The following is a 24,841-nucleotide window of genomic DNA, read 5'->3' on the forward strand; positions in this document are numbered from 1 at the left end:
CTATCTGGACACCTCCCATGTAGCATATCCGCACATTGATTTTTATCCAACAGAAGAAGCCTGTGAAACTGGTCAGGAGTCACACAAAGAAGAGGCGCCACTGTCGCCAAACTCATGACCAAACATCAGACCTGCCTCCACGCGCCATTCGAAACCCTCTGTAGGTGCGGAAGTTACACCACTCCCTTCTGCATCATTGAAATTGCCCCGGACCCGCAGTGGCAGAGCGATTAGGCCAATAACATGGCTTGATATATAGACCTTGTTAAGTGTGAAGAAGGGAGATGTAGCATTATCTATTATATTTGCTTGTGCTTGCTTATATATTGCTTGTGTATGCTTTTGCTTATATTGCTTTCTTGTGCTTATTTTGTGCTTGTTTTATTATAGGTGCTTGGGTCTAAATTAAACTATTGAATCAAAGAATTCTGCAATGCCCAAATTTTTTTTGAGCATTTAGTAAAAACAGATACGATTTAGTAAGTTTTTTCTCTCAGAATATTAAATTCTTGCAGGCCAGTCTGGGATACCAAATGGACACTCTTAGTGGCTTTTGGACACTTTTTCACTCTGAGGGACACCGGGATACTATTGGGTGAAAAAAGGCAGCTTTTTGAAAAAAAGGACACTTTTCGGATATTTTTCTAGATCAAAACTAAATGTCTTTATTTTCTTCTTTTTTTTTTATAAATACCACTGCTTTTAATACTTTACTTTTAAGCATTGGTAACGGCTTGGGGATTTTTCTTATATGTTTTTGCGCCCTGCGCGAACACCATTTATCAACCGAATAGGAATAGGACCTAATATTTTAACCAATGTGGTATGCTAAAACTATCGAATCCATCTTTTTCTTCTATCTTACGGTTGACGTTTGTCATCAAGTCGGTCAACTTCAAGGACCCACCTACTGCCAGTGGCAAAGTCACCAAGGCCGCTGAGAAGGCTGAAAAAAAGGAGTGAATTGCCATTCCTTGCTGGCACGTTCCGCGTAAATCCCTTTGGCGTGTAGCCGTGTGCATATGGCTATTATTACACTGCTGTCATAGAAAGAAAGGAGTTTCGCAGAAAAGCTGTGTTGCGGCTCAATTTTATTTATAGCCGCTAGCGAATATTTCTGATCCTTATCCTACACTTTCAGCTGCGATTTTTGTCAAACGCTGGTTACCAGATTCTATCGAGTATAACCGAAGCTAATTTATTTCAATCGGCCTTGTATTCTCACTTTATTAGTTTTCGAAAACGTAATCTCTGCTAAGTGAAACTTCTAACTGTTCAGAAAAGGGCAAGATAGGGGAATTGTTAAACGATTTTAATCACTTGACGAACCAGTTGACTGAGTGGTTAAGGAGATCGACGTCTTTTGTTTAACTTCAAAACCATGTAGGTCAAAATAGACATTTCGTTGCTACAGCCGCTCGGACCTTGTCGCGCCCAAAGATCCTTAATAGCTACCGAAGATCAACGACTCGCATCTTTTTCGCAAAACTTTTGAAAATGCCGAAGTGAAAATGAATCTCTATGATTGGTTCTATACTTTTCGACTAAAATAGGTAGCGGTATCGGTAATCGAAATAAAATTTCGCTCTGTTGACATTCTCATGACTATTTTTATGCCATCTCTTCAAATTGAACTAGCACTAAACTTAATTTATTGGTAGCGTTATTCTCAAAGCTGGAAATACCTGCAGAACTCATGCAGGTAACAGACCGCGAGGTAACAGAACAAAGAAGGACCAATTTCACAGGTTTTGAAAATTCATAGTGGCAACCCTGTATATTGGCTAATTTTCTAGAGGGACACTTAAAGTGTCCATTTGGGTGATTTGGACACTTTTGTCCCTAAAAGTTTTCGCAACCCTGGGGCCAGTACGGCAACACTAATCCACAGGAAATTAAAAAAAATATTAGCCTATAATGAGAGTTTTTTAATCACTCTCTTCAGGTAGGCTAGTAGTTAAATTTCTGAATTACTAACTAGATAGAAATCCTTGATTATTTCACTGGGTCCAATTTGATTATTTTGCTTGGAATAAATTTCATCATCAACTGACCAATAGGAAAAGGTAAATTTCTAGGTGGCCCTATAATTTAGCTAGGCTAGGATGAAAGCGAAAACATCATTTAATTAAAATCAATATTTTGCAGGCATCAAAACATGGCTAATTGTAGAAAAAGCCAAGACAGATAGTCTAAGTAACTGAGAGGCAAATCCAGGATAGCCTAGGCCTAAGTCCTTTTTAGGATTGTATAAAAAATTGTGGTAAAATTCTACTTTAGCTACTTTTGGCTATCTTGGAAAGGGGTTAGGTAAGGAAAATCAAACTTTCAGGGATGGATCCACAGGCTAAATTATTACCTTCAAAGGTTTTTTAAAGTACCTTTGCCCACTCCTCCCTCTAGAGGGTCCTGACCTTTGACAACCTTCAAAAACCTGCATGTTATCAAAGTGAAACCTTGCAAAATAGATCTTCTGCTTAAATGAAGCACCACAAAATTGTTTTCAGCTTCACAACTTTGCTCAATCCCAATTTATAAGGTTTTAAAGATAGGGTAAGACACCCAATAGTCGGCCACCTGCCTATTCTTGGACAGAATGTAACTAACAGGGAACCTACCTCTAGGCTAATGTGCTTAGAAAGTTTATTACGCTAGAAAGTTTTTATACATAGCTGGTTTCCCTGGTTTTCACTATTAGATATCCATATGGATATCTAATAGTGACCAGGGAAACCACCAGGCACATTAGCCTAGAGGTAGGTTCCCTGTTAGTTACATTCTGTCCGAGAATAGGCAGGTGGCCGACTACTGGGTGTCTTACCCTATACAATAACATTTCCTAAATTTTGAAAAAAACACTGGTGTAGCTTAAAATTATACTGAAATAACAGGAATTGCATTTTCAGAAATAAAGCCAGAGAAAAAGAAACTGATAATTGAAAATTAAGGTAAAGCATTGTTTTGTCAAAATTTCAATAGGTATAGACCTGTCACATAAACAAATCTCAGGACCCTCTAGAGAGAGGAGTAGATCTAGGTACTTTAAAATACCTTCTTGAGACATACTTTAGCCTATAGACCCATTATTGAAAGTTTCATTTTCCTAACCTAACCCCTTTCGAAGATAGCTAAAATAGAATTTTACCAAAAATTGTATATTTTTATGCTCTTTCATAATTCAATAATCACTTCTGGTGCAAGTTGCATCTTGAGCCCTTTTTATGCTCTTTCTTAACTCAACAATTGCTTCTGGGGCTAATTGCATCTTGAGCCCTTAAAGGGGCTCCAAAGGTATTTCATTTTTTTTAACCACACAAAGAAGTTATGAACACTAGTTAAGTTATTGAAAAGTGGTTAAAAATATATCACTACTTCATAAATAAGTTGTTCAAGAGTAATATATTCCAAAAGTACTTATTTATAACAATTCAAAACTCATCTATTAGGCAACTCAAATATAAACCATTTTCCTACCATTTCAAGTTTTTCAAACGCTGTCAACAAAAAAAGAACTGAATTTTGCGATTCATAACTTTGCTGTCAACAATTCAGGGTATATATTTGGACATTAGGGGGGGGGGGGGGGTAAAGTTGCAGTGGGCCATATAGTTTAGCTAGGATGAAAGTGAAAACATCATTTAATGCTTTTTTAATGCTATTTCATAATTTATATAAAATACCTTTAGGGCCCCTTTAAGGGCTCAAGATGCAATTAGAACCAGAAGCAATTATTGAATCATGAAATAGCATAAGAAACCATCAAATGATGTTTTTACTTTCATCCTAGCTAAATTGTAGTGCTGCCTAGAAATTTACACAGTGACCTTTGGTCATCTTAGAAAATCTATGTGCTATAAAAGTGAAACTAGTAAATATTTTACTGTTCATATTACTGACTTATTAATAAAGTGAACATACCACTTGATGCGTTTTTCATGCTCTTTAAGAATATAATAATTACTTTTCTTGCAAATTCAATTTTAAGCTCTTTTTGGATCCTTGTAATAATAATTGAATTCTATATTTTTTGGATATAAAAATGGGTTATAACATTTGTTTCAAACTAACTATTCCATTATAAGTCCATTTTTTAAAAGTTGTATAATCCACAAACATTGATTTGTCAAAATTAAGTTCAGTAAAAAATTCAAAACACTTCCACCATGTTTTCATCTTATTCTGTTATGCCACTTAAAAACTACTGTTTTATCTATAATAATAAAAGGAAAAGACATACAAAACAAAACACATGCAAAACAATATCAGTAAGAAGAACTACAAATGCAAATCAGAACAATTGCACAAGAGGATGAAAAGGACCCAACCACTTGCAGGCCTCATCTTTTAACTTAGAGTCCAACTTATTATATGACATCAATGTATCAGTTGCATTAAACATTCAAATAATCTTATGGTGTCTATACCAATGAGGCAAATACAAAAGATATTTACAATAACAGAAATACAAAACTCTAATATCCTGCATATCACTGGTATTAAAAAATGGGTGCAAACCTGATAGGAAAAGAATGGAATGGTTGCAATACATTGAATAAAGTTTAGCCAATGCCTTACAAGAACATCAGCCACAATTTGGGACAATTTTAGCATAACCTGCTTTAAGCTTATTCTTAATATCTGCAAGTGCACTAGCATGGATAGCTGAAATAGAATAGCAGATTCTAATCCCAAGCCAACACAATGCAGGAGCCAGCTTAACTGAAAAAGAACTACAACTCAAATCACTACCTGGGTTTTTAGCATTGAAAACTAAATACTCACATTTTTCAGCATTAAGCATGAGGCCAATTTTTTTCAATAAGCTTAGAAACAAACTGAGTAGACTTAGCTAGGGTGAATTTTGAGGGGCTAATGAGTAATAAAGCATCTGCATAAGCAATATAAGATAAATTAGTTAGACCCATAAAACACAATGGAAAAATACAAGAAAGCACAGGGTATAAACAAGCATTAAAAAGGTATGGTGACAGAACCCCTCCCTGCCTAAGTCCAGACTGAATAGGAATATTACCAAAAAAGATCTCTCCTGACCGAAGTTGAACATATGAATTTGCATACCAAAAACAAAGGACACATATAACAGATGAATTCACTCCAAGCTGGGTAAGAGAATACCATAGTTGGCTGTGACAAACTGAGTCAAAAGCTTTTGAAATATCTAACACAAATAAATGAGCTTCAGAACCATCTTTTTGTGCTTGAATTAAAAAAGAAGTAAGAATTCAATATGCATGTTGGCATCCTATATTTGGTTTAAACCCAAATTGATTAGACACATAATCAACTTTTGGAAGAATTTCAGGAGGCAGGACATCTTCAAAAACTTTGCTCAGCAAACAGGCTACCGTAATAGGTCTATGTGATGTGCAATTAGTTGGATCTTTCCCACATTTAAGAATCAAAGTGACACTCCCCCACAAAAAAGAATCAGGCACCAAAGACATACATAGACAAATTTGAAATAATAACTGCAAATGATAAATCAATTCTTTCAAATCAATATGAAGGTGAAAAATGCTATTACCATCAATATCCAATGATTTAGATTTTAAATTCTTAACACAACAAATAACATGGTCAGCAGAAATGGAAGGCACAAGGCCTTGGTAAATTCTTGCAGGTAATACACAAGAACAAAGGCTAGCAAACTGAGAGTGAACCATATAATTTATAATATTAAAAAATCTTACTATAATGATTAATCCAAGAGGCATTAGGAGGTGAATCAAATTTTGCAACATTAATCACTTGTTTCCACTGACTAGAGGTCTTTGGAAATTCTACACCATTGTACCTTACTTTACAAAGATAACATTTAAACTCCAGCTTTGTTTTCTGTTTAATATAAAAAAGGTGACCCCTTAAAGGGCAGCCACATGCTACCCAAATTCTAAGCCATAATTTTTCACAATTTATTAAATCAGGGTCAGATTTCCATATTGAGCCTCTAGTCTTAAGCTTAAAACAACAAAGCTGGACAACCACTTCTTGAGCTTTTTTCAGGCAGGAAACAACCTGGCTGTAATATATATTCAGCTGAACTCAAGCTTTTGGGGATATCACACTGGTACAGAGTAAATTATATGGAACTTTAATTGTAGACAAAAGAAGAGCAAGGGTTGATAGATATAGAGGCCAGTCTGCTTTATTCCAGTCTCTTTTGGTTATCCATTTTTTGTAATTAGTACATAAGTTCTGTTCAGCCCAAGTCATATTGATGGTGACAGTGGCTGAAAGGGGCAGATGGTCATAATCACATTCATCCTGGTCAATGTGAATATCACTAATAGAAACACCAGAAGAAACAACACAGTGATCAATATCAGACAATGAACTGCTATTATGTATGTATGAATGGGATGAATCTTTATCAAAAACCCAATAGCCATTAGGTAGCAAATCCAAAAATAACATGCTTTAGTATACTTTGTTAGAGAGGAAAATGATCTTTGGTTGCAAGGGAGGTATACATTAATAAGAACTAGGTTAGCAAGACAGATTGCAATGAAATAATCACATTCACAATAACACACAGGGGATAGTGGGAGTAGTTTATGTTTTAATAGGCAGGCCAGCCCACCTGAAGGTCTCCTGGAAGTTTTTGGGCACTTCTAGCAAAAACCAAGTGTTCTTTACTCCTGCAAAGGGAGTTCTAACTCACCAAAGGCAAAAGATGTTCTTGTAGAAACAAAATGTCAAAATTAGATAGTTTCTGCTTCAAAGAATCATCCTTATCCTTTGTTCTGTTAATGTTGAATGAGCATATAGAAAATTTGATTTTAATAGTCATTTTTTTAGCTGACTAGAACGTTTAACTACATCATTAAAAGGATTTGGCATTTTAGAGAAAATGAAACATGATTGCCATGACAATTAGCACATTTAGGGGTAGCCTGGCATGGGGAATTGCACAATGATTCATGTTCTTCTGCACAATGGGAGCAATGTTTAGGGTTATTACAAGAGCCCTTCAGGTGATTAGGCAATTGGCAAATATAGAAGCACCTTGGTGGATGCTGGAACTCATGAACACAGAAAATCTCATGACCAACTTTCATGCCAAGCTTCAGCACATTAGCAAGAGCAATTGTATTTTCAAAAAACACTTTAGCAGCAAAAGAATTGCCAATTCGTTTTGCATCCTTAATATTGCCACAACCAATTAGCATGCCCACGTCAAAGGCATTTGATAAACCTTTCACAATACCAATATATTTTGTTTCATTTACTTTGATGTCACAGTTGCTCATTACAGAGGCAACAGAATTGCAAAAGTCCTTAGCAGCAATCTGATCAATTTGCACCACCAATTTATTGCTGGAGGGCTTTATGCTATGAATACATTCATGACCAGGTATAAGGTCAATCACTTCACAGCGTTTTGCAGGATTGTTAAGGTGCAAATAGCAACAAAGACCACACTGCCTTTCCATCATAAACAAATAAGTAGAACAACAGGGAAATTTTTATACAAGACAGTGGAAAGCAACTTTAAGTGAATATTTCAACCCTATATCCAAGGGCCGTCCTCAGCAAAACTGAGGACGGCCCTTGGATATAGGCTAAAAATATTCATTTAAAGTTCCGTTCCACTGTCTTGTATAAAAAAAAAAAAAAAAAAAAAAAAAAAAAAAAAAAAAAAAAAAAAAATTCCCTGTTGTTCTACTTATTTGTTTATGATTGTTAAGGTGAGATGGAAATTTTGGAATGACAATAATGGCATGATTATCAGTGATTGGCTGGGGCTTGGGGTCACTAAGAGGAGGAAACTTTAGATCATAAGACACAATTTTCTCATGAATTTGCTTGAGTTTGGAGTCAATGTTTAGAAGCCTTGATGCAAGGCTTGAATATGCAATGACTGGAGTGACAGGAACCTTGGTAGGCAAAATAATCACGTAAGTAGGCAAAATAAAATCATCAGACTCGCATTTCTGAAAGGTCTCAATTATATCCTTTATGTGATGGTAATTAGCTAGATCACCTTGCTGTTAAGGCACACGTTCGCCCACAAACACTCGAGACCATAGGTCAGTTTTAGCTATCATAATAGACTTTTCATCAAAAAAGTCAGCCACATGTTTGGCAATAATTTCGTTATCCACTCCTTCATGAAAATTTGACTGTACAAAGTTTAGCAGTGCAGAATGGACAAGCTCCATCATAATCAAGAATATATTCAATATATACCACACTCATCCTTTTAAGTAATAAATAAGTTCAAGTCTAAACTAGTTATTAGCACCCATCATTCAGTTATTGCATAGATATTCAACTACAATTTACTGTCCCAAGGGAATTTGAAATAGCTTGCAAAACGGTAATCCGCTTATAAAAGTAAATCCAAAGGTTATATCCAAAAGAACTATGGTGTTAACACAATGAAGTCTGAATACCAGAAAATATCAAAGTCAACAGAAGAAACAATGCAGATGGAAAAATGGAGAAATTGTTTTGAATTTATTATCCTACCTAATTGTGACAATTCAGTGCTTGCAAATTATATAACTTTAACAAATGTATTTTATAATGAAATAGTAAGTTTGAAACCAAAGTTTTAAGCCTTTTTATACCAAAAAAACATAGAAATAAGTAAATATTTTGCTGTTCATATTACTGACTTACAAATAAAGTGAATATGCCACTTGATGCCTTTTTTTATGCTCTTTAAGAATGTAATAATCACTTTTCTTGCAAATTCAATTTTAAACCCTTTTTGGACCCTTGAAAAATTGTTTTGAATTTTTTTATCCAACTTAATTCTGACAAACCAATGCTTGCAGATTATAGAACTTTAACAAAATGTATTTTCTAATGAAATAGTAAGTTTGAAACCAATGTTTTGATCCTTTTTATACCAAAAAACATAGAAATGAGTAAATATTTTGCTGTTCATATTACTGACTTACAAATAAAGTGAATATACCACTTGATGCCTTTTTTATGCTTTTTAAGAATATAATAATCACTTTTCTTGCAAATTCAATTTTAATCCCTTTTTGGACCCTTGAAAATAATAATTTCATTCCTTATTTTTTTGATATAAAAATAGATTTTAACATTTGTTTCAAACTTACTATTTCAAAGTAAATCCATTTTGTAAAAGTTGTATAATTCACAAACATTTATTTATCACAATTAAGTTCAATAAAAAAATTCAAAACAATTCCTCTGTGTTTTCATCTTATTATGTTATGCTGCTTAAAATCTGCTGTTTCATCTATATGTTGAAAAAATATCAAAGTTGGCAAAAGAAAAATGGCAGATAGAAAAATGGAGACATTGTTTTGAATTTTTGATATAACTTAATTGTGACAAATCAATGATTGCAGATTATATAACTTACAAAAAATGGATTATATAATGAAATAGCAAGTTTGAAACCAATCGTTTAACCATTTTTTTTCCAAAAACATAGAAAGAAATTATTATTTTTGAGGGTTCAAAAAGGGCTTAAAACTGAATTTGCAGGAACAGCAATTATTATAGTCAGAAATGGCATAAAAATGGCATCTAGTTCACTTTATTTGTAGGTCAATAATATGAGCAGCAAAATATTTACTGTGAAACCTTGCAAAATAGATCTTCTGCTTAAGTGAAGTATAACAAAGCTGTTTTCAGCTTCATAACTTTGCCCAATCCTAGTTTATGAGGTTTCAAAGATCTGCAAATATATTTCTTAAATTTTGAAAAAATCATCAATATGGCTTAAAATTCTACTCTAAAACAGCAATTGTATTTTCAGAACTAAAGCCAGAGAAAAAGCAAGTAGTAACTGAAAATTAAGATAAAATGTTTCTGTGTCAAAAAGTATGTTTTTGGCTCTGGATTCATTACTGAAAGTTTCAGTTTCCTTACCTAACCCCTTTCCATGATAGCCAAAAGTAGCTAAACTAGGATTTTACCTGATTAGTTTATTGACTTACCTAGAAGGACCTCGTTTTAGTAATAACAATTATCCTATTTTGATGTGTATATCCTTTCAGTGTATCAGTATTATTCACATATTAACAGAAAGCTGATTATAATCTGATTTTAAAAATGAAACTTTTATTGCTTGATATTTGTTCTATAAATCACAAATATTAAATATAATTTTTCTTTACAATTGCTTATCAAAACAGAGGCCACATTTTGAATTTATGATAACAAGTTATTAGTGAAAATTGCACCAAGAAGGCATATAAACAGTTGGGATCTTGTTACTATGCTCACATTGTGTCATGCTATAGTAAAGTAGGGGCAGTCCAAAAACCTGTCTCTATTTTTCCAGAATGTCAAAGAAAAATGTTCTTTCCATTCCGTTTTGCCCTATTTTCCATTCGAGAACTGGGCATGTAGAAAGCAAGCAGGGCCCTCACGTATGGTGGGGGGATGCATTTGGCTACTAATGACCCTGAAAGCAAGTCATAATCTTTTCACAGCTCTATAAATATTGATGAAACAGTTTCTCCTTTTAGAATTAAGAGAAACATCCTAGGCCTAATTGGAAAATTATAATTGTTCAGCCTGAAGATGTCCTCTCCACTAGTTTTGGGTTTTGAATTATCTTGATAAAGAAATAGAAGTTTTAGGGGAATTGGGAGTTTCTTTTGTCTTTGACAAAAATTTACTATTGGGTATAGACTAGCTTATGCCCTTATCTCCTTTCAGGATTGATACTGGAATTTGACTGACTCACCATAGATTCTATGCATGGTGTATAAAGATTACGTGGATCCACAATGGCTTAGTCCCAGGGGCTATTGAGAAATCTCACAAACTAAAGTATATGGGGTAATTTTCACCCCACTCAACCATATATGGGCAAATTGTCCATAGAAGGTTTTGATGACAAAGATGCTTGTTGCCAGTGTGCTTGGAACTTTAGTTGTTCTTCTATTAGTAGGCCTACTCCTTGATATTTCTCTTTGGGACTTGTCCTAAGTACTGAGTTTGGCATTGAATTGGGATCAGACATGCAGCCAATCTTGTGCCCATGTTTGGATTTTAAGAAGGTTAACCTGCAGACCTTGTTAATTAGTGGGTCTAAACACCTTGGAGTCATCAGTATAGAAAGTGATGTTGTTTTTTTTTATTCCATTTACCATATTGTTGTTATATATTAGGAATATAGCTGGACCCAAAACAGTGCCTTGAGGGACTCCACTTACAACATCACATGCTCTTGAATTAGGTCTACAGAAATTCTTTTTCCAATAGAATCAAGTCCACAGAAATTCCTTTATCCAAGTGGTCTATTATAATGCTGTATGTCTTGAGGAGATTGATCTCAACTGATTTCCCTGGCTGAAAGCTGTGCTGGTGAGTGTGCATGTAACTGAACCCCCATGCAATTGGACCCTTGCATAATTGAACCCTCATGCAACTGAACCACCATACTCAGTTTTTTAGTATTTTACAAATATGAGGCATTATCATTGGTTAAATACAAGTTAGAATTTGTACATGTTCAACCTTGTTGGAATTCATGGGTGTACATTAGCTTCTTGTCTAGGGGGGGGGGGGCAGCCAATTCTGTGATGAAAGGCAGGGGGGAAGCTGAAGTTATATTGTCAGTTCACAACACCTTACATTGCCAGCAAGTTCTATCACACCTATGGAATCTTATTAATAAGTAATCACCAAAAATCATCAATAAGCTTCAGCATTTATCTTCTTGGATTAGAGCTAAATTTTTCCAAGACATTATGGATAATTGCCTCTTGTTTGACTTTTATTCTGTCATTTCAGCTGTTTGTTTCTAGCTTTTTCAACCATCTACCTTTTATCAACTGTTTTTTCAACCACCTGGTTTTTTAGCCATATCTAGCATAAATTTGAAGTTCTAGGGGGGTGGGACAGCAGCCCCCTTGCCCCCCTTCAGTATGCCCATGTTGGAATTGTTTGTTTTTTAAAGTCATGATATAAATGCCTGTCAAGGTGATTCATGGAAAAGATCTGTTTTGTTGTCACAAAAACAAAGAAAAATGGACATCACAAACCATTAGAGCCATATTTATATTTTTCCGTTTTTTATGTCTGTTAAAACAGTGGTTGCCATCCTTTAGAAGTTCATGGACCACTAAATGGGTCATTTTTTATTTTGTAGACTATTAATATGGATTAAGGAAAAAAAGTGTTGTTAATACATCCATACAGGATAATCAGAAAATTTTTAATTTAGGTTATGGGAAATACACATAAAGGTAAAAAAATATATAGTAATTATTTTTACTAAAAGAACAAAAAAACTGACGTTTTTAGTGTGATGGTTGCTCTTGTTTATTTCACATCATGATATGGCAATTTGGTTTCAATAATGTTACCACAAGACAATCCACTGCATCTATTCAAGCTGGGAGCAGTACCAAATTATTTTCACTATTATTGTTTTAATTATTGTCATGGATGAAAATGCTTTTTAACATAAATATATATTTGAAAATTGAATCAAAATTTTCATAGCCTTCTCACTCAGTAATGGGTATTCATTTTTTAGAGACCCAAAAATCAGCTCTTGACAAAGGGGACTTAGATTTTAATTTGAGACAGTCATCACAAGGAAGATCAATGAGGCTTTCTTTTACTTTATGCTTAATTTGTCCTCTTCAATGTTAGATAAAAATCAACCTATTATCCGCATATTTATAAGTCTTGGATCTTTTTCCCTTGGGTAATACAAATCAAAATATTCTTTTAGTGACTGTAGGTGCTGTTGAATAATCATGGATATCCCTTGAAGGTTGAGATCCTTCTCTCCATATATTCATCAACATCTATAAATATTTGTAGATCTCCATCTGCCAACTGTGTCTGCCAAAGTGATATTTTCTTTTGTAAAGCATCTATCTTTCCTTATAATGTAAACATGTCGTTAAGTTGTCCGTGCAAGGATATGTTTAGTTCATTTAGCAGAATTAAAATATAAGCCAGGTTGGCTACATGCCAGATTTGCTACCCAGTCATCATCAGACAATAGTCCTTGAAATTTCTGATTATTTTGCTGCTGAAAAAATAATATAATTTCTTCATGCAGGACAAACAGATGGCTCAGAGTTTTGCCCCTTGATAGCCATCTTACCTCTGTGTGAAGAAGAAGCTGAGTATACTGGCTACCCATTTATTTGCATAGCATTTCCAACATTCAAGAATTCAGAGCTTTATGTCTAATTTCATTCACAATTTATATAACACTGTATAATACTTTGTTTAGTTCCGGGGATATTTCTTTTTTTGCCACAAGCTGCTCACAATGTACAATGTAAGAGTAGACAGAATGTCTGGGTGGCTAACATTTTTTACTCTTGCTGCAGTTTCTGAGCAATGTCCAGTCATGTATGCAGCACCATCTGTTTGCATGCCAATACATTTTTTCCACTCGATTTTGTGCTTCAGCAAATAACTATCAAGTGCTTTAAAATCTCAAATGTAATTGTTTTGCCTAGCAAGTTCAGCAAGCAAAGAAGTTCTTCTTGTAATTTTCTTTGAAACTCAACCCTTACAAAACAAAGGAGAAGTGCTTTGTTACTTGTGTCTGTAGATTCATCAAGTTGAATTGAATAGAATGGTTCATTATTCACCATTTTTACAACTTGATTTTCAGTATCTTCAGCCACTTTTTCAATTCTTTGCAGAAATAGCAAGCCAAATGGAAATGTATCCTGTCATAGACGTATGCTGATTCAAGAATGTACAGTGATAGAAATCATTAAATGCATCCTGATATAGATGTATGTATATTCAAGTATGTACAGCAGCAGACATTGTTAAATGTGTTAACAAAGCCCCCATGTTAGTTTTTTTAAGCTTTTTCAGTTGCAATAAAGCTATATAATAATAAATTTTAAATTTTTAATCTATGATAAGTTTCCTTATTTCTTTTTATGTTCATTAAATATAAAAAGGGACATTATTTAATAATGGTCCCTTTTCTTTGTGGACCACCTAAATATTTTCATGGACCACCAGTGGTCCATAGACCACAGGTTGATGACTGCTGTTTTAGTGGGAGTTCCCTTTGGCCTGTCACTGTCTACAGGTCTAGGCATTTACCCCCCCCCATCCTGGAAAATACCAATTCCCCCAGAAAGTCCCCTGCAGAAAATACCCTTCGAAAAATATCCTTCCATGGAAAATACACCTTCCCCCGGAAAATACAACCCCACAAAAAATACAATCCCCCTGCAGCTGGTTGGTTTTCAATCACTTTTGAATTATAAAATAAGAACTAGAACTCTCAATTTCTGATTGAAAGAGCATCCTCCAAAGTTACTACAACCATGAGGCAGAGGTGGGGATGAGGAAGGGGCAGTCCCCCTCCTATATGGAATAAATTCTGCTCATTTTGGGGCTTCATGTTACTTTTACTTTCATAACAACAGCATTGACCAGAATTATTCCCAGAAACCAAGAGGGATTAAATATCAGTTTTATATCTTTGATGTGTTTTTTAAAGTTTTTTGTCCCCTCCCCTGAAAAAAATAACCCCCCAAACAAAAGTCCTGGATACAGCCTACAAAACAATCATAGAACCCCATTGTAGAGGCTTGAAGCGCTTATATGCAAATATTTCGAATTGTAAAACAACAGGAAACAACAACTAAAACAGTGAAATTTGTATAAAGATAATTTCTCAAACCACATTGGCCTACCATAATATAAGAAAAGGAAACGATCAAAAATGGAGTTTTTAAGGCCAAAGGATAAAACTGAAAAAACAAACAAAGCAAATATTTCGAGAGGACAACCGCTTCTCGAAATATAACGAAATATATTATTTTGTTTCGCGCTGAAGAAGAGAGACGGTTGTCTTCTCGAAATATTTGCTTTATTTGTTTATTCAGTATTCTCGTTTGGCCTTAAAAACCCCATTTTTGGTCATCTCCTCTTCTTATATTGAAATTTGTATAGATCTTAAAAATATTTTGGCTACTAAAATTTTCCTTGCTGCAGACCAAATTTATGGGTATTGTTTTTTAAGAGGGTGTAAATAGGAACATAAGCCTCAACTACCAACACTGGTAATTTTTTTTTTTTTTTTTACCTTGATCAACTGGAAGGTTGAGACTTTCATAGCCTCATTTGTTACTTACTAACACTGTATCAAGACAAAATTCATTTGGCAATCTCAAACACAACGAAGCTTCCCAACATCCAAACACCAAGGTGCTTTCATGATGACACCCTTCATTCAAAATGATCTAATGTGCTTATAACCATGGTTTATTATTAAACAAATACATGTACTGTTGATTCTAAAATGAATTTCGTTTTAGTTATTGTTAATATTTTCTAGGTTCTGCGTTTATGTGAAACTCGATTTTGCTAATCTGTTTATAATCAGTTCAGAAGATTTGAAGTTAAATGCAGGAGTAATTTCGTTGAGAAAACGAATTGTGTGTTTGTGGCTTGACTGGTTAAATATGAACAGGACTGGCCTTTCTGATCCTGCTACTATTAAGAAAGGTAATTGATGTTGCTACAGGTTTACTCAAATAACTAATATGAGAAGCTTTAATTTGTCTGTGTTCATTTGATTGGGTAATACAGTGAAAGCTTAAAAATCATTAAATGCACCATCCCTTCAACACAAAATTTAAACTTCTGAAAATAAAGGATACATATATTATTTATCACACGGAAAGGATTTTTTATGTAGGCCAGTGTTTCCACTTTGTTACTTCTGGATTTCTGTTCTGGGTATTTAAAAATTTTGACAATTATGGCAACTGACCAGCCAAAACCCGACTTTTGCTGACACTGTAGTTTTAAAGCTAACAAATTTGAAACAACAGCCAAAAAATAGGATAAAATTCTGGCTTTCAGAAGGAAGCTTTTCATTTTTTTGATAAATTTCTTGCCTTTGCTATTTGGTCCTTCTTTTTGCATTAATTAAAAAAACTTTTTCCACAAAATAAGTTTTTCAAAAGAATAGTAAAGATCTCCATTAAACAAAAAATGAGCAAAAATAAAATCAAATAATCTACCAAGCGTGAAACTGCCACAAATCAGCATTGATAAATAGATGAAACCCAAAACGAACAGAAATTGCAATAAATAACCGAGTCAAACTCAAAACGAGAAGAAATTAACATTAGTTGGGCGCAAAACCCCTATGCCTTCCCAAGGCCAGAACAAAATTTGCACTTTACTGAAAAAAAGTATAAATGTTTTTACTTTTATAACTTTAATAAATCAAATAAAATTAACATTTTAATTACTAAATATCAGTATATGTATATTAACTGACAATGCACATTCATTCGTATTCGTTTTTTGTATATTTACATATCCCTAAGTTGAAAAGACCACAAACTCACCAAAATGGTCTATGTGATGTGGAAAGATCCCATACAAAAAGGGTTTCCGGGAATTCCTTGCTGTCTGATTATAAGCAAATTTAATTGTTCTCTGTAAACTTCAAAATAATTTTATTTGTCTGTTTCTTGCACATTTGGAACCCATCACTTTTTTTGAGGCCAGAACATGATTAAAAAATTAAAGGTCTAACAGAAGAGTATTGTGATAAAACGTTTTTTTCTTTTGTTCAGAAAAAACCTTTATTTATCATCGGGGTCATCCAGTAAAGATATTAGTGTCCTTCCCTCCCCCCTATAGCCATTTCAATATATATGTATATATATATATATATATATATATATATATATATATATATATATATATATATATATATATATATATATATATATATATATATATATATATATATATATATATATGTAGCCTCACAGTTAGACAGCTGGGCATTAAAATGCACTTTTAGGTATCTGGCCTGCTATATACACAATGATCCACCACCCCTTCTTAATCATTTTTGATGCTTAGTTAAGCACCACTAAACATAATTTCATCAGAAATGTAGTGAATCAGCTCAGCCAAATCAAGCATTAAGTAAATATCCTTACTAACAAATCGTCTTGTATATACTATGTAACTGTTCAGAAACGAATGCACTGCAATACGGGATACCAACCTGGTCCTCTTTGGGGCAGAGTCAGAGTTGGGTACCACAAAATGGTAAACATGCCTAATTTCAGTGGCTTAATTTTTTGGTCACTTCAAAAGGGTTTTAGAACATTCAATTTTAATTTGAATGAATTTTCTTCCGATCATCTTGGACGTCGATTCGATGCAATCACCCCTGGAAAATAGCACGTATTCGTGTCTTTCTTCTTGGAAAAAAGGTGCAATTCTATGGTTTTTGTACATAGAAGCTTGAAATATCTTGACCAGTTTTGTGATATACTGAATCTAATGGTGTGATTTTAATTAAGATCACTAACCTTTTTCTATCTACGGGTGACTACGACAAATTCTAGAAGTCTCGTGAGTTCCAAGCACATAAATAATTTCTTTGACCATACTGCCTTTCCATTTAGAAGTGAAAACGGGTACCAGTTTAACAAATTTAAACAAATATTTACCCTTTTTTGAAAATCAGGTAAATATTTTTATGCTCTTAGCTTTTGATGAGTTACATGAAACTTAACGAATTTTATGTATTTGGAATCAGCAGAAAAAGCTCATTTGTTCGATTCATCCACTGTCATCAAAATTCCCTTGGAGAATTTAGGTTACTATTGGCCCAGGTATAAAAAAGATTTAGTTTTACTTTAATGTTGGAATCATGATGAATATGGTCAAAATCTACTTAAATTGCATGGAAGATGACTTGTGGCGACATCTTGACGCTTTTATTTCCAGACGTTTTCCTCTTATGGATTTTGTATTGATTTTGAAAAGGTATTATTGCTTTATATTTTCCTTTTGCTGCTTTGTTCGTAGTTCAGCGTTTCTACTGAGTAGCGTAAGATACTTAATTGTTCTTAAGTTGTAGATCGTATTGAGTTTTTGAGGCGTCATAGCTGAGAGGTAAGCATACTGGACTTGAAATACTGAGAACATGGGTTCGAGTCTTAGTGTTGCTGGTTATTTGGTTCGGAAGGGGGTCAATGGTTTGTAAGTTCAGCCAGAGGTGACCCACCTCTAAATGGGTACCTGGTGAAGTCTGGAAGAAAACACAGGAATCGTTGGATGATTTGCCCCAACCACACATTACACTCCTGGCCAAAGGAAGTGAATCATGGAGATCAGTACCTGCTCAACGCAAACCATTGGATAGCATGCATTTTTTTTTCGGCTAAAGAACTTTAGTAAGAACTTTTAGTTGTTCTCATGTGAAATCACTTGTGTCCTGTGTAACATCCATATTCACCAAAGATCATATCTAATTTGGGAATATTGAAAGAAAAAGGATTGGTGTTACAGGATATATGTAAATTTTTATGGATATTAAGGAGTAGGAGGGTGGAAATAAGAATTCGTATACAGCTTATAGTAATTTTCCCTTTGTAGTTACTGTTTTATAAGATTTAGGATTTAATATATAGATATCCATTTATATTTGGTTGGATTGGAGCATTCATTTGCGTTTCCGAAAATATTGAAAATTTCTAAAAAGTTTTCAGGTCCTTCTATTTACTTTGATTCTCTTTTTTCAGAATTAGAAGAAGATAAAATGCCAAATAAGGTGAATTCTCCTGTTCAGAAAACCAATTTGGATAGGCCTATTAAAGATGAGTTTGACTCAACAGTCACTTCAACACAATTGAAGCTTCAGCTGGATTTCCCTGAGACCAATGTACTAGACCGTCAAAATGAAGGTATGTTTTGGGATGTATAATCCAAAAATGTAGGCTGTAATAATGTTCTAATGATCCCAGTATAGGAATTTTTCTCTCGCTAGGATTTTTCTACAGTGTGATTGAAATTAACAGAAGGAAACAGTACATTAGAACAAGTTACCTACATTAAGATAAAAATGCTTTGATGTTTTGGAAGGTCGGTTTGTCTACTTCATTTTGTAGCTATCATTTGCTAGTTTGCTTGTCGGCGTTTCTTTTCCTTCAGTATGTTCAATTTTTTCCTCTTCTGTGTTATTTCTTAAAAAAACACGAAAAGTCAGGGTTATATATTAAAAGTTATTTCAGAATGTAATCAGAAATTATACCTTGATCAAATGAAAATAAGTTTGAATTTATTTATGAAGTAAGGCGAGCATATTAGTTCGGAACATTTGTTTTTATTCAGGAAGTAAGGTGAGTATATTAGTTTGGAAGTTTTATAAGAGAAGCTCCAGAGGAGGTTCCCCCTTAATTGCACTAAAGTTTACCCCTATTTCGGCATATGAGCAATATCTCAGGAACGGTTCAGGGTATTAATTTGAAACTATAAGGGTATGTTTAGGAGTAACCGGAAGGAAACCACTCCCCTCCCTCAAATAGTGTTCAAAATTTTCAAAAACGTGTTTCGTTCAAAATAGTCGAACGGCCGAAGAATCATCCCTCCAGTGATGCCATGACGCCGCGGAAAGAAATTAAATTATGCAATTCGCCTATTTTTACATGCAGGATTTATCGTTTGGAAAACGGGGTGTATTTCATCCTGGGTTTGTCCGAAAAGTCAAGGTTGTGTGCAGGGGCGTAGCTCTAGAATTTTATTGAGGAGGAGGGTAAGAGGGGTCCATATTCGGATAGTCAAGGGGTATTGGCTATATAATAATTTTTGTCCAAATTATTGGGGAACAACTCCCTCTCCCTCTAAACGACGCCCCTGTAGAGAGCTGTTTAAGGACTTACAAAAGCTAATTGTTATATCTTATCGTTTTTTTTATATATTAGACATAAAGTGTCACATGGTACACCAAAAGCGCAATTTGGGTGGCATTTTTGGAATGGAAAGTCTGGTTCGGACACATAGGTATCATAGAGAGCCAATTGTGGGTTCTTTTGTGAACTAAGTTCTATATTTGACTACACTTTATAAATTTGACTTTATAAAGCAATTATAAAGTGCCATATGGCTCCAAAAAAGTGCGCTTTGTTTTTTTTTCATTTAAAATAAAAGGTAAAAATTAACAAATGTGGATGTTGTCCAATGAAAAACCTCAGCAGACAAATTTCCCCCCACCCCTTCGGAAACTCTCTACCACAGAGAATCCCCCTGGAAATTTTCCTTATATTTGAAATAGCTATACTATTTTTAATTTAAAACATTCGAAAAAAATGCGTAATTTATTAACTTACTCGTTGAGCATTGTTTGATTAAGAATATCCATAAAATCTGAACAATTCTTGGTAGCATTCTGGTTGAAACCTTACATTAAGCAAGAGGTCCCAGGGATGCCAATCGGATGGGAAAAATTGACACTTAGAGTATTAAAAATACCTTCCTCTGTGTATCTTTGTTAAAAAAAAAAAACGAAATCTATCAAATTACACAAAAGTTTGGGAGTGCAAAATGGGGAGTACATATTTCCGGAGGGGGGGGGGGCTACTGAACGGTTTTTTATACGTCTAAAATTCATTGCAGAAATTACCCTTTGCATACTAATTGTATGTTAAATATTCAGTTTGTTTTCATTAGGTGTTTCCATTCATCTGAATTACTATATTGATTTTTTTTATTTTTTTCAATATTTTAAAAAATCAAAGCATGCAAACGAGTAAAACGAGAATAGTATAGAAAGCGGGGAAAGTATTAAAATATTAATTAAGGAGGTTTGAAGTGGAGGCCATGGAGAAAGTTGCTGAAGATTTGGAAGATGCTGTCAGGCAGTATAATAGGAAGATATTCTACTGGTATGTTAATAAATTGACAGGGAATAGTCAATTTGGACTTGTTCCGGTTAAAGATAGGAACCAGTAGTCTCCGAGGAAGCGCCGGTTTTCTTTTCGGTGGCGAATAGCTGGACCAAAGCGGAAAAATGGCTGCCCAATTTGTTTTGCGCTTCACCGATTTTTGTCCAGTGGAGCACCGTCCGTTTACGCTGATTTTTCCTATAAGGAAGGAGTTTCAAACCTATTCAAAACACCAAAAGTGACGTATAAAAACAAAACTCAATAATCTGTAGGATTAAGATTCTTTTTTTTTAATTTTTCAATCTCTCGCTTTTCAATAAACGGTAGTGCTTGCTTTCTTCCTTTTCCGTGTTTTCATGACGCTTGTCGTTGTACTCAATGAAACCCATTTTCAGTAGCTCATGTTTGACGTGCAACAGGCCTTATTCATCTTTCGTTTTCGGGATATACGTTTGAGAGGGAAACTTAAAAGTTTGGCAATTGAAAATTAAAAGCCTTGCTACAGGCGAAAAAGTCTCTTCGGGATGTCTGCTTTGATTTTCGAGAAGCTGTTTTAAGTCTTTAAACCTGTATTATGTATTGTATTTTTTTTTCCTGACAAAGTTTAAATTTAGCTTCAAAAGCAAAGAGGAATACCGCATATTGATGCGCCTCCTGCTTGGTTATAGACCCCTGAATCTCCTATTGATTCATCTTTAGACGAAGCATAACAGACCGATAAAAACTTGTTTTAATGGAATATGGACATGGCGCCCGACTGACGCGCTGCCGAAAACGTTTTTTTTTTTACTGAGGTGGATATGGATGTATAATGTATATGCAATTTAGTTTGTATTAAATAGAAAAAAGAACAAAAAGAATGCTGATCATTTTTCTCGCTGGACTAGATCCTGTCCCAGCTTGTAGCTGTCATGGACGAACTGCAGCTGGTTGATCCCATTGGAGCAATTTATGATCTGAAGTAAAGTAGGTTTATGTTGCCACCAGCTGTTATAACGTAGGTTTTTGTTGGTGTGTTAATCTACCCTTTGTAGGTATAATTACGGTCCTAAGGTGAGTAAATCTCGGTAGCGTGCTATTAGGCCTTGGCCTGACTAATTATCTTGAGCGTACCTACTGGGAATTAACTGAGAAGCTTAAATAAGGTTGTAGAGAGATTGCTTATAATATAATAATTTTATTTATGCCACCCAATTACACGGTCTGGATATATATATATATATATATATATATATATATATATATATATATATATATATATATATATATATATATATATATATATATATATATATATATATATATATATATATATATATATATATATATATATATATATATATATATATATATATATATATATATATATATATATATAGAAAAAAAAAAAAAAATATATATATATATATATATATATATATATATATATATATATATATATATATATATATATATATATATATATCTATATATATTATGTCATGGGGACTAATGGTCCCAGATAGTCAACAATTATAAGCAATCTACAATAAAGTACAATACAATAAGATACTTGAATACTTACAATATTCCAAGGTATTTCTAAAATAAAACGAACAAAGGTTTGCCCGGCAAATAGTTTAGTGGGCCCTCGGTCCCAGAAATCTAACATTATATATTGAAAGTATACCACATCAAAACCCACCAATTTACGTACTTAACCAAGAAAGTGGTTAGTAGCAATTTCCTTTTCAAACCTCACATAAAGGATGTTTTCACCTATCTTAGTAAATCATTGGTATTTTGAAACTTAGTAATTTGCATTTTTTTGCGTTATAAATATTTTATTTCTTATTAAATTATTTCTGCTTAATTAGATGGTTACCACAGTGCTCTCTGCTTTAGCAAGAGTTGTCCTCAATTCTAAATAATTTACTTCTGGAACAACAAATTTTAAGTGTTTTGAATATGCTTCTTATTTTGCCATTATTTAAGGGTCATTATGTGCATACAACCTCAATTGGTTTCTTTAGGGTTATGTTTTATTGCCAAATGTCATGCCATGTCTGATTTCAGGAATATCAATTTTTGTGTTTCATCCTTGTTATACTCTTTTCTATTTTTTTCATTTCGTCTGGAAGACAATAAATTTCTCTTTTCACATCCTTTTCTAATATGTATCTTCTCTTTTAGTTTGACTCACAATGGCTTAAGTATTATATCAGTGTTTTTACTTAAATAGATTTAAAGTTATATTTGAAACTATTTGATTAATTTGAGTTTAAATTTAATTCCCATTAATATTTTAATTTACTTGGATAATCTGGTTGATTTAAAATTTATCTTCCGGGGCTTAGGAATGCCCGGGATAAATTATACATAAAATTTCTTAGAAGTCATAAATTTCACTTAAACACAACATATTACGTTTTCTTTAAATTAATGAATGGCATAACCATCATCCTTATACACCATCTATAAACCATCTGCTTATACATCTTAAGTTTTGAATATCACTGATCTAAATTCACTTGTAAGTCTATTAATTGGTAGTAAATTTTCACTAGTTACTGGATGCTGTTGATGTGTATTTCGAACAGGAAAAACCTTTAGGTCCTGGATACAAAGAAATTTGCCTTGGGATTTGCTAACTACAAGCTCTTGCAATGCATCAGAAATTGGTTAATATTGGGAAAAATATATGAACCAAAAATTTGTTGAAGTTGCATCAAAATTTAGTTGACATCGGCAAAAATGAACCAAAAACTGGTTGTAAAAAAACTAGGTCTGTGGTCTAAAAGAAAATTTTAGATATCAATATACAAATAAAGCATAAAGGGTTGCATAAATAAGGAAAAACACACAATACTATTTTTTTTGTTAAACGAGAGTAGTATGTACATATTGAATTTGCTTGCTGCCCTAGGAATTTCTATACTATTTGCCGGGACGTATACACCTTTTCAAAGAGAGTGAGTATCCTCTCACATGGCCTTATACTTTGCGTACGGCCCTAGGAATCTATGTTATTTGCCGGGACGTATACACCTTTTCAAAGATATTCAGAACTCCCTCACATGGTATTATACTTCTAGTCCATCTTGTGCTAGTTGGGACTTGCGCAATATGTTATGAAGAACAAGCTTCTGACATAATTTACGTAGACTAGATTTCTACTTCATGATATATATGGTATACATTCCTTTTAGGGTAAATCCGTGTCAGAAAACCAGTGTGTCTTGTTTAGATGTTAATATATTCAGTTATTTTTTTTTGTATATATTCAAGTTTCAGATTAGAATTTTATACAGTTTGAATAGTTCATTCGTTCTATCGATATCTATATTTTACGATCATTTACATTGATAGAGATAAGGAATCTTCTAAGCGACTTCTGGTGAGTAAAATTTTCTTATATTATAATAAAAAAATAAATCTATTTGTCTCGCCATTAAGATATGGAAGAATTTCTTTTACATTCCTTACTTACATTTTTTTTCCCCGTACTATTAGCGCTTTTAAAAACGCTTCATGTGTTAATTAAACAGTCCATGTGTTTCAATTTTAGTAAATATTCAAAAAAAAGAGGCAGGTTCACTTCGATTTTGGCTCAACGTATATGAAAAATTAAAATAGAATTTGCATATTAGTTTCGGCAGATTTAATCCGGATATGAAGGGTCACCCCCTCCTCAATATCATGCTCTTTACGCTAAAGCTGTTAGCACTATCAAAAAAGCTTCCTATTCTAATTAAAAAGTCCCTGTTTTTTTTCTTCAAATTTCGGTAAATATTCAAAACAGGGCCAGTCAGTTTCGCCATAAAATAATCAAATCGCTTTTCATCCTTCTACCTGAAAAGGGTGTTAATATTCAAACAGGGCGGGTAGTTTCACCAGTAAAATAATCAAATCGCTTTACGTTCTTCTACCTGAAAAGGGATGTTTTCTCACTATCTGATTAAGAAGAGCATGTTTACAAATTTGTTGGCTAAATGGCTTTCTCAAAATTGAGTTATGAATTAACTTACGAATTAACTTACATAACGAAACTTCTATATTTATATGTTTTTATCACTTGTATTAAGGAGTTTACCCCTGGTGAATACCTGGCTCTATACGCTAAAGTTCGAATTTTGTTCAAATCACGTACTCTTGAATCACAAAGGCCGGTTAATTAGAATAGATACCTCTTTTGAAAG

The 24,841-nt window shown here is 33.6% G+C and overlaps 1 protein-coding gene across 1 annotated transcript in view; it reads left to right on the top strand.

The window, feature by feature from the left end:
- Nucleotides 1–1,854: 1,854 nt before the first annotated feature.
- LOC148943204 (TAR DNA-binding protein 43-like) overlaps nt 1,855–24,841 on the top strand; it is a 63,494-nt gene continuing 40,507 nt past the window's right edge. The window contains exons 1-3 of the mRNA XM_089101467.1: nt 1,855–1,945; nt 15,299–15,468; nt 18,525–18,686. Of these exons, the coding sequence (XP_088957593.1) occupies nt 15,426–15,468; nt 18,525–18,686 (205 nt within the window). The 5' untranslated portion in view covers nt 1,855–1,945; nt 15,299–15,425. The remainder of the gene's footprint in view (nt 1,946–15,298; nt 15,469–18,524; nt 18,687–24,841) is intronic.

This window comes from Artemia sp. Qi Xiang Cuo, chromosome 15, assembly GCF_049724085.1.
Source record: "Artemia sp. Qi Xiang Cuo chromosome 15, ASM4972408v1, whole genome shotgun sequence".
In the NCBI taxonomy this organism is placed as follows: Eukaryota; Metazoa; Arthropoda; class Branchiopoda; order Anostraca; family Artemiidae; genus Artemia; species Artemia sp. Qi Xiang Cuo.